The sequence below is a fragment of the Oryzias melastigma genome, linkage group LG20 (genome assembly GCF_002922805.2).
Source record: "Oryzias melastigma strain HK-1 linkage group LG20, ASM292280v2, whole genome shotgun sequence".
NCBI lineage: Eukaryota > Metazoa > Chordata > Actinopteri > Beloniformes > Adrianichthyidae > Oryzias > Oryzias melastigma.
Window position 1 is genome coordinate 13,711,328 of NC_050531.1, and position 13,853 is coordinate 13,725,180.

Here is a 13,853-nt window from a genome sequence, read left to right on the forward strand (position 1 = left end):
TACGATGCACACACAGACACGCTCACAAAGGCCATCTGGTTCTTGCAGAGCACAGCGAGCCTGTGAGTGATTTTACTGTTTAAGTTGTTAACCCTCATCATTTCACAAACTGTTTTACCCTTTCTACGTGCACACACACAAGCACTAGAACATTTGTATCCATCTCTGAAAAATGTAAACAGGACTGCATAATAGATCTCTGATTGCTTTTTTTTTCTAGATGACTTATAAGATAGAACAAAAGTATGACCTTGTATTGACTTTTGATTCATTAGTCATGCAATCAAGTTCTTTAGAACTTTAAGGACTAAGTAGATAGACGTTGTGTTTGAAAGAATAAATGCAAACACAAAAGCTTGATGACGACAACAGATGCTTTAAAGACTTACAGCACGTCAGCAGAAGCTCTTGAATTGCATCTTTGTGCTTGTTTTGTTAGGTTGTGTTATAATTCATACATCCAACACACTTTTCTTACTAATCTATCACCCTAACTTCTGCGTCTGTGGTAAAATGATGCTAGCAATATTAGCTAATAAAGGCTAACATATAAAGCAAACATTCCAGAGTAAAACGTTCATTGCAAATCCCATCACCAGGACTCAGTTCGCTGGATTCAATTCCAATTGCACTAAACCACTGTTGCCTATAACTTCCAAGTACACCAGAAAGTTGAACAAGCCTGTAGATGTTTGACGACCAAAGGAAATCCACCTACGAGTCAAGCAAAAGCTAGCACGATGACGACCAACCATTACAGAATCAAAGATGTTTTACTGTATACTGCAGCTCCAGCGTATAATAACATGAAACTTCTAAATGACATGAGATTTATACCAATTGACCAATCACAAAATTAAATTGTAATATTTCCTTTCAAACTGTAGGGGGCAGCACACAGACAGTTTTAGACTTTATTTTCTGGAATTAAGCAAGTTTATTTTAATTTAGATTAAATGTGGCAAGGACCAACAGACAGCACTTTTAAAGCCCCATTTATAGAGGTCAACAGCAAAAACCAGTTGGTTTGGTGTTTGGTTACCTTTTAAATGTGCATTGGGCATTTGACACGCAATAAAAAAAGTGCTAAACAAAGTTTAAAAAATATACATTTAGCTTATGGTGTTAACAATGGGCAAGCAGGGAAGGACTTCTTTTTCTTTGTCTACCCTTTACTGTGGCGTAGCAGTAGGGTGGTCGACTCTTGATCGGAGGATTGCGAGTTCGATTCCCACCTTGCCCGCCCATGTGTCGAAGTGTCCTCGGGCAAGACACTGAATCCCAAATTTGCCTCTGATGGCCATCAGTGGGTGAATGGTTCAATGACTGTAAAGCGCCTTGGGTATTCAAAGGAAGGTAAAAAGCGCTATGTAACTATATGCCATTTACCATTTACTAGCACATGTCCGCTACCTACATTTGGAAGAAGCTTGGTGCGAAATATCAAAGTGGTGCAAATCTCACAAATCTTGCTCCAGGTTTTTTCCTTTCACAGCTCTATTCCGATATATACAATCAAAATTAATTATTTCTCCTCTATGATCAATTTTCAAACTCCTGGCACTTGAAGTAAAAGGGACACCATCTGAATGTCACTACCAAATCTGCAGCCTTGATTTGGTCAAAGTTATACCTGTTTTAACTTTTAACACACATTTAACGTTTTGCACATAAAGTATGAAGGCCGAAAACGTCCTGCCTTATTAATTAACGAGATAATCAATAATGAAGAAGGAAGCGTCTCGCACTCCCTTTCCCGCACTGAGAAAATGTCAACACTATTAAATCAATCGATTATATATAGATCAGTGCTGATGTTTGATGTTTTCTCTGATGAACTGCTTTGCTTTGCTGCTGATGTCCGGAGCTCAGTGAACGCACCATGCAGACACGGTCTGCAGACCTGAATTCGGTCAATCTGTCAATGTTTGTTTGGGATTTTTGGATAAATTAAGGGAGGGTCTGGTGCATGAGACTGAATTAAGACGTTTAAAGAGCATAAATTCACTAATAAATGAAAAATAGACTAAAAACCTTTGTGGAGTGTTTTCAAACAGGTGAAGTCTCGGTGTGAAAAAGGAAGAGGGGGTGTATCATTCTCCATTCTTGATTATCTCATTATAATGAGAAAACTAACTTTGTTTTCTCGTTATAACAAGATAGTGGATCTCGTTATAACGAGAAAACGATTAAATAAAAAAAAGTAGGGCAGGCCGTTTTCAGCTTCCGTAATAATGTATGAAAATGGTCTTAAAAATATTAATAGCTACACAAGAGCTTTAAATAGTAAAGCCTGAAACAGGCATTTTCACATATTTATATAGACTTTTTATTGGAAGAGGTCATTTGATAGTGTGCTGCCAAAGGCAGTGTGAAAATATCTTAGGGGAAGAATTGAACAGGATTGATCACCTGGAAGTAGGAGTAGAGCGGGTGCTCCTCCACATCAAGAGATGCCAGTGGAGAGGGCCCAGAAATCTCTTTCAGATGCTTCCCGGCTACCTCCTTCAGGAAGTATTCCAGGTATGTCTCATCAGGAGAAGTACCTGGGGATATGCCAGGCCCCCTGGAGGGGTTACATCTCTCCTCTGGCCTGGGAGGCCCTTTGGGGTCTTCCCACTAGAACAGGAGGCAGTTTATGTGGAAAGGGAAGTCTAGACAGTGGTAAGCCTTCTGTCACCACAAACCAGCTCCAGATAAGATGATGAAAACACAGATGTCTTCTTGAAAAAGAAAACTTTGTGCAGATAAAACTTTTTGACAAACAAAACAACCTATTTTGCATTTTGAAAAGATGATAAACGCTCCAATAGAAATGTATTTAGGGTATTCATATACGGTTGTTTATGACCTATATTGTGTTAATCAAAATTGTATTTGAGATCTCTATGGAAACACAAAGATGTATGTCACTTAGTGAAGATCATGGATGTTTTATGTTTATTTTTAAACTCCTAAGGGTTTTGTATTTATATGAACATCAAAGCATTGTAGTATTCCTGTCAGGTTTATTGTCATCAATGTATATAAAGTTATACGTATAAAAAAACCCTGTTTGTGATGAGCGTTTTTAACACTCCTTTGCACACAAGACAGTTCCCACTCCATAAGTTTAAAGCCTCCCAAAGATTGCTCCAGGCACTTATTTCAATGGCCTCAGGATATGCTGCTACAAAAGCACAAAGTCACTTGGATTGTTTCTGTCGCACCTGTCCAAAAAGTCACTACCATTCACAGGTGAAGGTTTGGAACCCTTATGAGATTCTCAGACAGATTATTTTGAGTTAATCATGAAATAAAGAAAAAACGTTATGTTTCTAAATTATGTATTATGATTGACAATCATTATTTATTTTTGTGAACAATCCCAACAAAAGCAGGCAGTGACTTCCCCCTCCTCACTCCACCCCATCCCTAGGCAACTTACATAACATATAGATACGTTAACAATTTTCAATACACATAAAAAAGCAAAATAAGGATGTTCCAGTCCATAGATCTTTTCTTGTGAGCTAGGTATTAAAGATTTGGCTTGTCCCTTTATAATCATTATTTTAAGGCAAGCCTTAAAAATACCAAAAAACACTGGCATAAAAATGTAAAAATAAAAATCGATGGACAGACGAACTAGGCATAACAAATTTATATAATATACAATTACAGGACCAGGATGGGACGGGAGCCGGAACCAACCAATAGGAACGACAACAAAAAAGTTTGTCCTTTTCTGACAATATGCCTTCAATGTGACTCAACTGAAAATGAACTACATTACCCAGAAGTCATCACTGTTCTTAGTCATGGTTTCCCCACTGAAATTTAAAGTGCAGCAATCATATATCAATGGCAGGAATGGAGAGAATTACAACTCACGGTAAGTCTAATGACAGAAAATAACATCCAGCAAAGAGTAAGGATGAAAGACTCTTCTGTTAAGTTCAGAGAGCTAGTAGGGAAGCCAGATGTAAGAAAAAGCAAAAATCGAGGGAGGTGAATAATGATAAAGTTGAATATTAATAAAGATTGATTGAGATTGCTGAAAGTACAGGACTAAAGACACAGAATTCTGAAACAGAGTTAATGAAATGCATTAATCAGAGAATAAAAAACAAACAAAGACACACTTATGTCACATTTAATTAATTAACAATGGTAATTATTAGCTAAAGTCAAGTAGAGTCGAATATTAAAATATTAATAAGGATTGTTTTAAATGAGAGTGGAGCCAGATTACCAGAACGGGACAGGATTACTCTCTGTGGGAGTGGGACGGGACAGGGTGAAAATCTACTTCTGTGTCCTGTCCCAAGCCTGGTGAATGCAAGAAGCACATTCAAAATAAAACTTATGAGACAAATAAATCAAAGGAAAAGATAGATATATGGAAAGATGAACTGATAGATGATAGCACAAGTTTCTATGCCTAAATATTAATATTTATTAGCAATATTAAACAAATGATTTTTTTTTCTCAACTTTCAAGGTACTACTTTTATTTTGGCAAGCAATAATTACACATAAAGATCTGTATATTTGCTAACATGAATTATTACTGGCATGAATTAACAGACCACCTGTCTTCCTGGATGAAGAAAAGAATAGATGGATAAGAGGAAAATTATGAACACTACATTCTTCAAACAAATATCCATTCTATTTCTGAAGTGTGAAAACAACAACACTTCTTGTCACTGTGATGACAAGCATTACTCCTGCTTATTTTTTTCTTTTGTTCTACCAGTCTTCCTCCATCGCTCTGGCTTCTTTCCTCTATGCTTTTTTGTGCATGTGTGGATTCCTTCTCCCCACTTCTCATTTCCTCAATCCCTCATCAGCCCACACATCTGTCTACATCCTATTTCACAGCCTCTTAGCATTTTAAACCAATTTGTTGCTTCCAGTGCTCACTGCATGTCAGTTACACCTGCCTCAAAGCTAAACGCCTTTTTCACTTGACAAAACATTTCCAGTTTTGAGTGCACTTCTACTGTAAGACAAATCCCCCCTCGTTCATTGTTTGTTGGACATTAATTTGCAACATTTCAATTGATTTCTTATAAAAACTGCTTAAATGCTGGTCTAGTTTAAAAAAAAGTAATATCTTCTTGAGCTATCGAGTACACAAAAAAGACACAAAATTACAGTTTTCACATATTATGTAAAGATGTTTCCCTTCAGGCCTCAACAGCACAAAAGACACAGAAAAGCAAAAGAAATAAAAAAGCCTAATCATATCTGACTAACAGGACAACAATAAATACATCAACAATTTCATCCAGATTCCCCTGGAGGCCAATCAACAGAATATTCATCACCTTGTTCTGCACTGTAATTACAGCCTTACCCTGGACAATCAAGCAGCAGCAAGACACATCACTTTTTTTTTTCTTTTTTTTATAACAGTTGTGTCACGGCGTGATTAGAGCTGTCTAACGAATAACTGACAAGAAAAACAGAAGGAAGGCATAATCACTGTGAGTTCTTTCTGGCTCTAGGTTAAAAAAAAAATAAAACATTATGTTTGAATAAGAATTAGTATCTGTAAAAACCATAACATCCGTGTGTGTTTTTAAGTAAACAGCTGAAATTTTTACTCTTTAATTGGTAACATATTAAGATACACATTCTAGGTTTTGCTTATTCTACTTTAAAATTTTTGACTACTTTTGTTTACCAACGTTTTCATATTACTACTATATTATCCAGAGTGGAAGTTTGACCTGTAAAAGCTCTGGTTTGTCATTTTTAAAAACCCACTTCAATAAAAATTGTCTTTTTAAAATGTTCTTGTAGCATTCCTCTCATGACGGATGACATATATAAAATAAATTAAGACTTAAATTGCATTTCTAATCATTATTTTTTTCAAATTATTAAAAATCTAGATGCTGTTCTAGATCCAAGTATGTCTTTGTTTTCCTTGTCTGAGCTATAATAATGTTAGGTTGGGGATGTGAGGGGCTGTAAGATAGTGGGAGAGAGCACAAACCAATGGATGATGGGAAAGGGGGGCAGGCTTACTCCATGCCAATGGTCCCACCTTTAACTCTGAGACAAATTAATGAACTGCTGCAACTACGTAGAAGCTATATCCCAGAAAACATTTCTTTTTTTTTTTTGTTAAAAACTGAATAATCATAATTAAAGAACCCCTAATAGATCAAAAGATGATCCAAGTGGGACTTTAAGTTCACAAAAGAAAAAAATCATGAAGTGATTATTAGATTCTAGCATCATATAAACATACTAAATATAAATTTTCCCATAAATATTCTTGGCCTCACTATTTGTCTTGTGTATTTTGGCCATTTCATATCTATTCTCACCACTATCTGGTGTCAGCGAAAGATAAGCTTGCATTTGCATGTTTAATGAACCAAATAGCCTCACCACGAGAAAACACACACATGCACACACACACACGCACACACACACACAGGGGTGCACATGCATGTATTGCTTTTGGCCCTGAAGGCCTCTGTCTCCTTGCAACTGACACAGAGTAAGCTGCTGCTGCTGACACCTTCAGGAAAAAATAGAAATAACAAAACATGCTGTGAAGAAGCAGAGACCATAATGGGTGATAAATAAAAGAAAATAATCTGCTGCGTTGCCAAGAGGTATAGTACTTCCATTTGAATGTAGAGACGTTTAGCATGATACGTTTGCTAAAGGAAAAAAAAAACAAAAAACACACACATATTGGTTTAAAAACAATATTTTTTTCTGTAATTATGTATGATGTCTTTTTTCATGAAAGACATTTTTTTTATTACAACCAAACCAAAAATAAAAAAGAAAAAAATCAGAGAGAAATGCCAAATGTGGCTCATGTGAAGACTATCAAACCGTATGTTAACGAGCAATGACAACAACATGGTTCAAAAACGATGTGCATTTGACTTTGTGTAGCACTTTTCAGCATGGCTTGATGTGATACATGTAAGGAGTGGGAGCAGTGGACACTGATTAGAAATCTAGACTGGTGGCACTTGGCTTGTTACAACCCTGACATTGGCAGCCATGGTTTGTGTTGACTGGCTGGGAGATCATAATGTGCCAAAATAAAACATGCACTGTCTCTTCAGCTTTCCAAAATAACACATTGTAATGTTTTTTTTTCTAATTGCATTAAAAAAATTGATATAATTTTATTTTTGCTATTTTTTTTTCCATCCCACAATTTGAATTGTTGCTAAAAGAGACAACTTGGCATCACTTGTAGTTCTGAAAAAGTGACACAAAGATTTTAATTTTACCTAATAATGAATTTCTACACTTACGAACTTTTACTTCTAGGTCTCATTTCAAGAAACTGAATTTTTAATATCTTATTTTGTACAATTCCCATGTATAAAAGTGCAACATAAATGTTGTCAAACTCTGCAGAAGCTATTAGAGTGTACAAAACCTCTTTGACATCCAATCACAGTTTTCAAGTATTGCTATGACACCTGAATTCAGATGTGCAGTATTAACGTTGAAGAATACCTATAACTGGAAAACATGTATCACATTGCATTATAAAAGGTCATTAGAGCTCAGCTTTCTATTTAGATGAATGCTTTGAAGAGCTCTTTATGCAATCTCCCATTGACAAGACTAAGAGATTTAAGCTTCTAGTCGACTTTGGCAATACCTCAATGTCTCCTTACAACAATCAATACCTAATCCTAAATCTCAAACTCTGTTCACTCAGACCTCAAATCCCTTTGTTGAGAAAAAGGGCCAATTTTTAACAAGTATTCAAAACAGGTTTTGCTACACAAAAGGAGAAGTAGGTTTAATAACTGAACTAAAAACTGATCAAGTTCATTTTTGGTATTACACTGTCCCTAGACAAGTTGAAAGATGTGTTCTGTTTCTGTGAGGTTATAAGGCAGCGTGATAACCTGTCCAGGCTGTAGTAGTCTCTCCCTCGACTGAGGAAAGCTGCAGTCTTTACTTTCCCCAAGGGTCCACTTAAGGAGCTGGGACTCTCTGAGCCGGACAAAGGGCTGAACTTACAGCTACTAAATATGAATGTTACTTTTTTTATAACACGTATTAAAATAGATTGCTATCACAGGCTGCAACTGGTAAAAACAGGTCTCACAATTAGACACTAAAAATATGAGGGAAGGATAGTAAAAAGGCAAACTTATAACCAATTAACTTAAAAAAAAAAGTGGGGACACGATTCATGTCTCCATCAGGTCAGTTGGTTCAAATTTTTGGCATACAGCATTCCATAGATCTCTGTTCTTGTAATAATGCTTCATTTAGCCCTACTAGCCTGAGATAAAACTTAGCATTTGCTTCACCTGGGTGAGTTTATTGTTGTCTTGTAAAGGGTCTCAAGTCAAGCTTTCAAGTTGCCAACCAAATTCGTGGACCAAAAATTCAATTTAAGCCACACGATTTTGTGAGTCAATTGATCTGAGATTTAATTTTATTTTTATTTAAATGGTCACTTTGGGGATCTTGGATTTTCTCTCCCTGTTGTGTCTATTGTGTATTTAAATTTGACCAGTAATCTAAAAGACAAGTCAAAGATCCTCTTTGAATGTTCTTGCTCATCTAACGTGACTCCAGGTAAATCTATGAACTTGATTCCAAAAGCTGTCCTCCATAGACTTTAATGCTATGTATACAGCAATACAGACTCAAGAACCCTGGAGTGTTGCTGCTCAATATTAGCCCACGCACTAACAGTTGGAAAAGGCTTGGCGTAAAACTCGAAGCAGTGCAAATTTCGTGATTCTTGCTCCAGGCTTTTGGAACTAGGTTTTCACGCCTCTATTCTGATTTATAAAAGACTTAGTGTCATAAAAGGCCCAAACCACAATAATTACTTTCTCCTTCATGATCCAATTTGAAACAGATGGCCTTTCCGCGTTTAGAAGAGGGTGCTACCCATCCATCACTACCAAATCCAAGTCCCTGATTGGTCAAAGTTCAATTGTTCTAACTTTTAGTGTGCATTCAATGGCTGCACATTTTGCACGTAGAGCCCTAAAAAAAAAGTAAAATTTGGGGACAGTTTTGAATGCGGAAGCCAAAAATGCGCATTTACATAAGCTTTTCTTTAGAAGTGGTTGCTTGAGGGCACATTTCTGTGCCTAGTGTCCTCTGTGCATCTCAGTTGGAATAGTGGATTATATTGCACTTTAACTGGCATCAAATATACTATAGAGTTTTTGTGATTTTTGTTTATTAAACCATACTACAAAATTTACTAAACCAATTGGTTCTTGGCTTGGAGTTGGGATTTAGTGCATCATAGTAAAAAGAAGAAAAAAAAAAAATTCGAAGATGGACTTTTTCCATATCCAGTGAAATGGAGGAGGCCAAGACATAATTTAAAAGAGGAAGACAGATGAGGGGAAAATCTGAAACAACACAGAGGGAGTCACAGCAAAAGATTGACAGTGAGGGCGACCACGCTGTGAGAGATGTTGCCACCTGCCATCATTTTTTTCTCCTCTCCTCTTGGAAATGCATCATCAGTCATTAGCAGGGAGCATGACTTGCAGTATCATCATCACTCACACAGACACACACACAGGCACAAACACAAGGCGTATTTTAAGGTATAATGCAGTATCCTATAATTTGAGCTCTCTCCATGCTGCATTTTGCTGAGCTTATAAAACTGCTTGCAGCTAATGGTGTGATGGATCCCTCTATTATCACCCAGCGCAGGAGAGGAGAGTGAGGTATAGTGAGATAAAGGAATGTAATTGAATAGTATTTTAGTTGTGGCAAAAACAGCATGGTGGTCAGGAGAGAAGAGCACAAAAACGCTGTAAAATGATAACAACCTGATTAAGTCAAAACACTATCCAGAAATTATGTAGCCCAACAATAAATTCAGACTAATATTACTCGTGCATTAAACTGCTAAACATTAACTTCCAATAATTACAGTACATCCATAACCCTGTCATTTACTATTCTAAAATATAAGACTCGTGACTTTTTTAAAATGATTCTAAATTGGCTAGAAGCTACTTGATAGTTTTAAGAGCTAAGAGGGAAGAAAACAAAAGCAGTTTGCTTAATTGACCACTTTAAAGTAAATGTTTTTTATTTGATGCACACACTAATGCTGGATTCACACCCAATGCGATTTGAGCATCAAATTCACATTGGGTGTCACATAGTCAGAGGAAGGATAAATAATTAAAAATGACTTAGTTATTATTGTTGTCTCTCCATACAAGTAAGAAAATTATCTTGATGTTCAGGAGGAGAACACTCAATTCAATTTCAATGTGTTGGTTCAGCTTGCTTTATGTTTAAAACTTCCTATTTGCTATTATCGTTGGATTTGGTTGTGTGAAAAGTCCTTAGCAACAGTCATTTCACAGGACATGCAGAAGATATTGCTTAGTAGAACATAGACATGAACAAATGATCAATAAATGTATTCAGTAGATATAGACAATGAACCAAAGATAAAGACAGTGGACCCAAAACATATTTTATGTCACAAATGGAGCCCCATACAGTCCAGCCTCAGCCAAACTCTGCCTTCAGTGGCCCCAAGGTAAACTGACTTTGAGATCCCTGCCTTAGACCCTCCTTCTTGGTGAGGAAAAACTCCTAGAAAAAAACTAAAAAAATACTCACAAAAGATGAGTCCCTGATCGGTTGACGTGTCTTCTTGTTCAAAGTCTAGATTTTTTAACTCCCGACACACTGCAACGCCCAAATCATCCAACAACGCCAAAAAACCCTACTGCCATGCCGACTTGCCAAGTCCACTGCTCAAATCGCACCGCAGGACCTCTGATCGCGTCTATACATTGACTTAACATTGAAACTGAGCATCCAGTTTTACGTTAAGTTCATTGAACGCGAGTCACCCTGTCACATGACTCACATTCAGTGTGAACACAGTTAAATAGGCCCATCAGAAGTCTAATCGTCTTTATCTGTTTTGAATATAACTTTACAATACCCAAGGGTGTACTTATCTAACATTAAGTGAAACTGCAATTTAATTACCGATAAATTAGGACCAAACATGATAAATCATAAACATTTAAACAATTTGGTTGCTGTTCAGGGTTATGAAAGCATTAGAGAAATGTTTCTGTATTTTTATTTTTTTCTCTTTTCCTTTCTGTCTCAGTCTCTCAGGACTACATTTACCAGCGGCAGACTCCTTCACACAAAGCATTAACAAAGCATGAACAGCTCCATTCAATACGAACTCATCTTGCTTTGTTATCTGCAAACCAACTAAGGGACTTCTCAACTCAACTGTAATTGCTGTTGTGCAAACATGACCTTTTCTACTAACAATTAGCAGTTTAAATGGTTCTTTGACTGCAGTTGGTCTCTGTCACAATGCATTCTTTGTCCTTAAATATACAACACTGAAGCAAGACCCAGAGCTTATAATGGACTCAAGCTAAATGGCCAGATTGATAGTAAGAGTTTTCTTATGCAGAGTTACCACAAGACTGAAAACACTTGGAATATAAAAACTACCATACTTTACAATTTACTTAGATATTACACCAAAGACAAAACAAAAATGTGAATGATGAAAAGTGAAAATAATGGAAACTACAAAGAAAAAAAATGTGATTGCTGTAAGAAAGTGGTGAGATGTACTGTAGATTTCACAGAGTGGTTCAAGGTGGAGATGGGAATCAGCTCTTTTTGTTTGGTGTGGTAATGAGTCGACTGACAGATTAGATTAGACAGGAATCTCTGTGGATCATGATGTTTGCAGATGACACTGTGATCTGCAGTGAAAGCAAGGAACAGGTAGAGAAACATCTAGAGAGATGCTTTGGGAAAAAAAAAAGAATGAAGCTCAGTCGCTGCAAGACAGAGTATCAAGGTGTTCATGAGAGGCATTCAAGTGGAAAGGTGAGGTTTGAGGGAGCAGAGGTGAAAAAGGTGGAGAACTTTAAAGTGTTTGGGGTGAACAGTGCAGAGCACCAGGGAGTGTGGGAAAGAGGTGCATACAAGACAGTTGGAATGGGTAGAGGAAGGTTATAATCAGTGACAATGTCAGGAAGAATGATGGGAAATGTGTAGAAGACTATGGTGAGAGCAGCCATGTTGGTTTGAAAACTCTGAGAAAAAGACAAAGAGCTGGAGGTAGCAGAGATGAAGATGTTGAGGCTCCCTTTGGGAATGATGAGGATGGATAGGATCAGGAGACAATTCATGTTTTAGAGATAAATACAGGAAAGTAGATTGAGATATTTGGACACACTCACTGGAAAGACAGGGATTATGTTCCTAAAAGGTTGGAAATAGCAGAAACGAGGCCTAGAGAAAGTCTAAAAACAGGTTTGTAGAGGAGGACATGAAGGTGGTCAGTGTGAGCAAAGAAAATGCATGGAATACAATTAAACTCAGGCGTATGATTCACTGCGGCAACCCCTAAAGGGAGTAGCCAAAAGGCAAAGATGATATACACACACATAAAACATGTATAGCTGAATCTAGACCTGCTTTAATTTAGCCTCTTGTGGCTCATTAACAAACGCAATCAATACTTCTAACCCCATATTTACATAAATATTTAAATATAGCACCACAGTGGGCTGTTGCTATTATTGTAATCTGAAAAGAGCTAAACTAACTGTCTCCACACCTTCTATATGTGTTGCTTATGGGCTGCATGTCCCTTTCACCTGTTTTTCACATGATCAAGAGTGGAAATTGGGCTCCACTCTGTACCTTTTCCAATCCAAACATCTGATGGATGAGTCTCACAGCAGGACAGAAAAAAAAAATCTTCAAAGTTGCATTACTCTACAGAGCAAAAGGGGGAAACAACCTTGATAGGTGTTGCATGTGCACGTAAAGCGTAGGTACATAATGGGGCAGTCAACGGCGCTGCCATGAAAACCAAGATCACATATCCATCATAACGGTGGTTTACGTACAGATGCACATCTCACATGCATGTGTGCATTAGTATCATAGTATGGAAGCACACTCTACTACTCTTTGGAACAAATCGTACTTTTGACTTTTTACAATATTTCACCAGATTATAATACACAGACACTCATACTTCTAAAAGACAAATATGTTCTATTGAGTTATTTTTTTAAATATCTAAAAAAATAAAAGTGTGTGCTTACCTGATGCTGCTCATGCTTCCTGCTTCTGATCCCAGCTTGCATCTCTCCAGCTGGGTGGCAACAATCTGACGCTCAGCTTCAAGTTCTCTTGTGAGACGTTCAAACTGAAGCTCCTGGTGTGAAAAAAAACAGAAGACAAAAAAAAGTACCAATGTTAGTATTAAATCTGCTTTACACATTTTTATTTCTAAAATTGTAATGAAAATACTAAGGGTCTGGTAGAAGTCACACACATGATCACATTACTAGTAAATGTCTGAGCAAATATTTCAATAAGGAGAGATCATAAGAATGTAAGTAAAGATTTATTGGAACAGACATATGTGCATGAAATGAGACTCTGTGTTTGGTGTTTAGGCTCTGGTGCAGATGACATATTGCAGGCTTGGGATGAGCTCCGACCATGTATGAATAAACCCCACAGATAGAGACCAGACCACGTCACAGCATCATTCTTAGTGAAGAACAGGGTGAAGAAGGGCGGGCAAAACAGTCGAGAAGGCAAAAAAGACATCCACCCATAAATTTATAGGTGAAAAAAATGATTGGTTGAGAAGAAGAGGCGGCCGATTTTACAATTGGTTCATAGTGAAAGCCAAGTGAGGTAGACCCTCCTTATTGACTTTGTTCCAAAGCTTCACTTATTTCTTTTAACTTGCTTCTAGGATTTACATACATATAAATAAAATGTATTTTTGCTTCATACATATAGTAATCTTGAAAAATGTAAAATATTGATAAACAAACACAAAA

The 13,853-nt window shown here is 36.9% G+C and overlaps 1 protein-coding gene across 5 annotated transcripts in view; it reads right to left on the reverse strand.

The window, feature by feature from the left end:
• Positions 1–13,853, reverse strand: part of ctnnd2a (catenin (cadherin-associated protein), delta 2a) — a 301,632-nt gene that overhangs the window by 180,113 nt on the left and 107,666 nt on the right. For all 5 annotated transcript variants that reach the window (XM_036217369.1, XM_024279704.2, XM_024279706.2 and 2 more), the window contains exon 3: positions 13,101–13,213. In XM_036217369.1, coding sequence (XP_036073262.1) covers positions 13,101–13,213 — 113 coding nt within the window. The remainder of the gene's footprint in view (positions 1–13,100; positions 13,214–13,853) is intronic.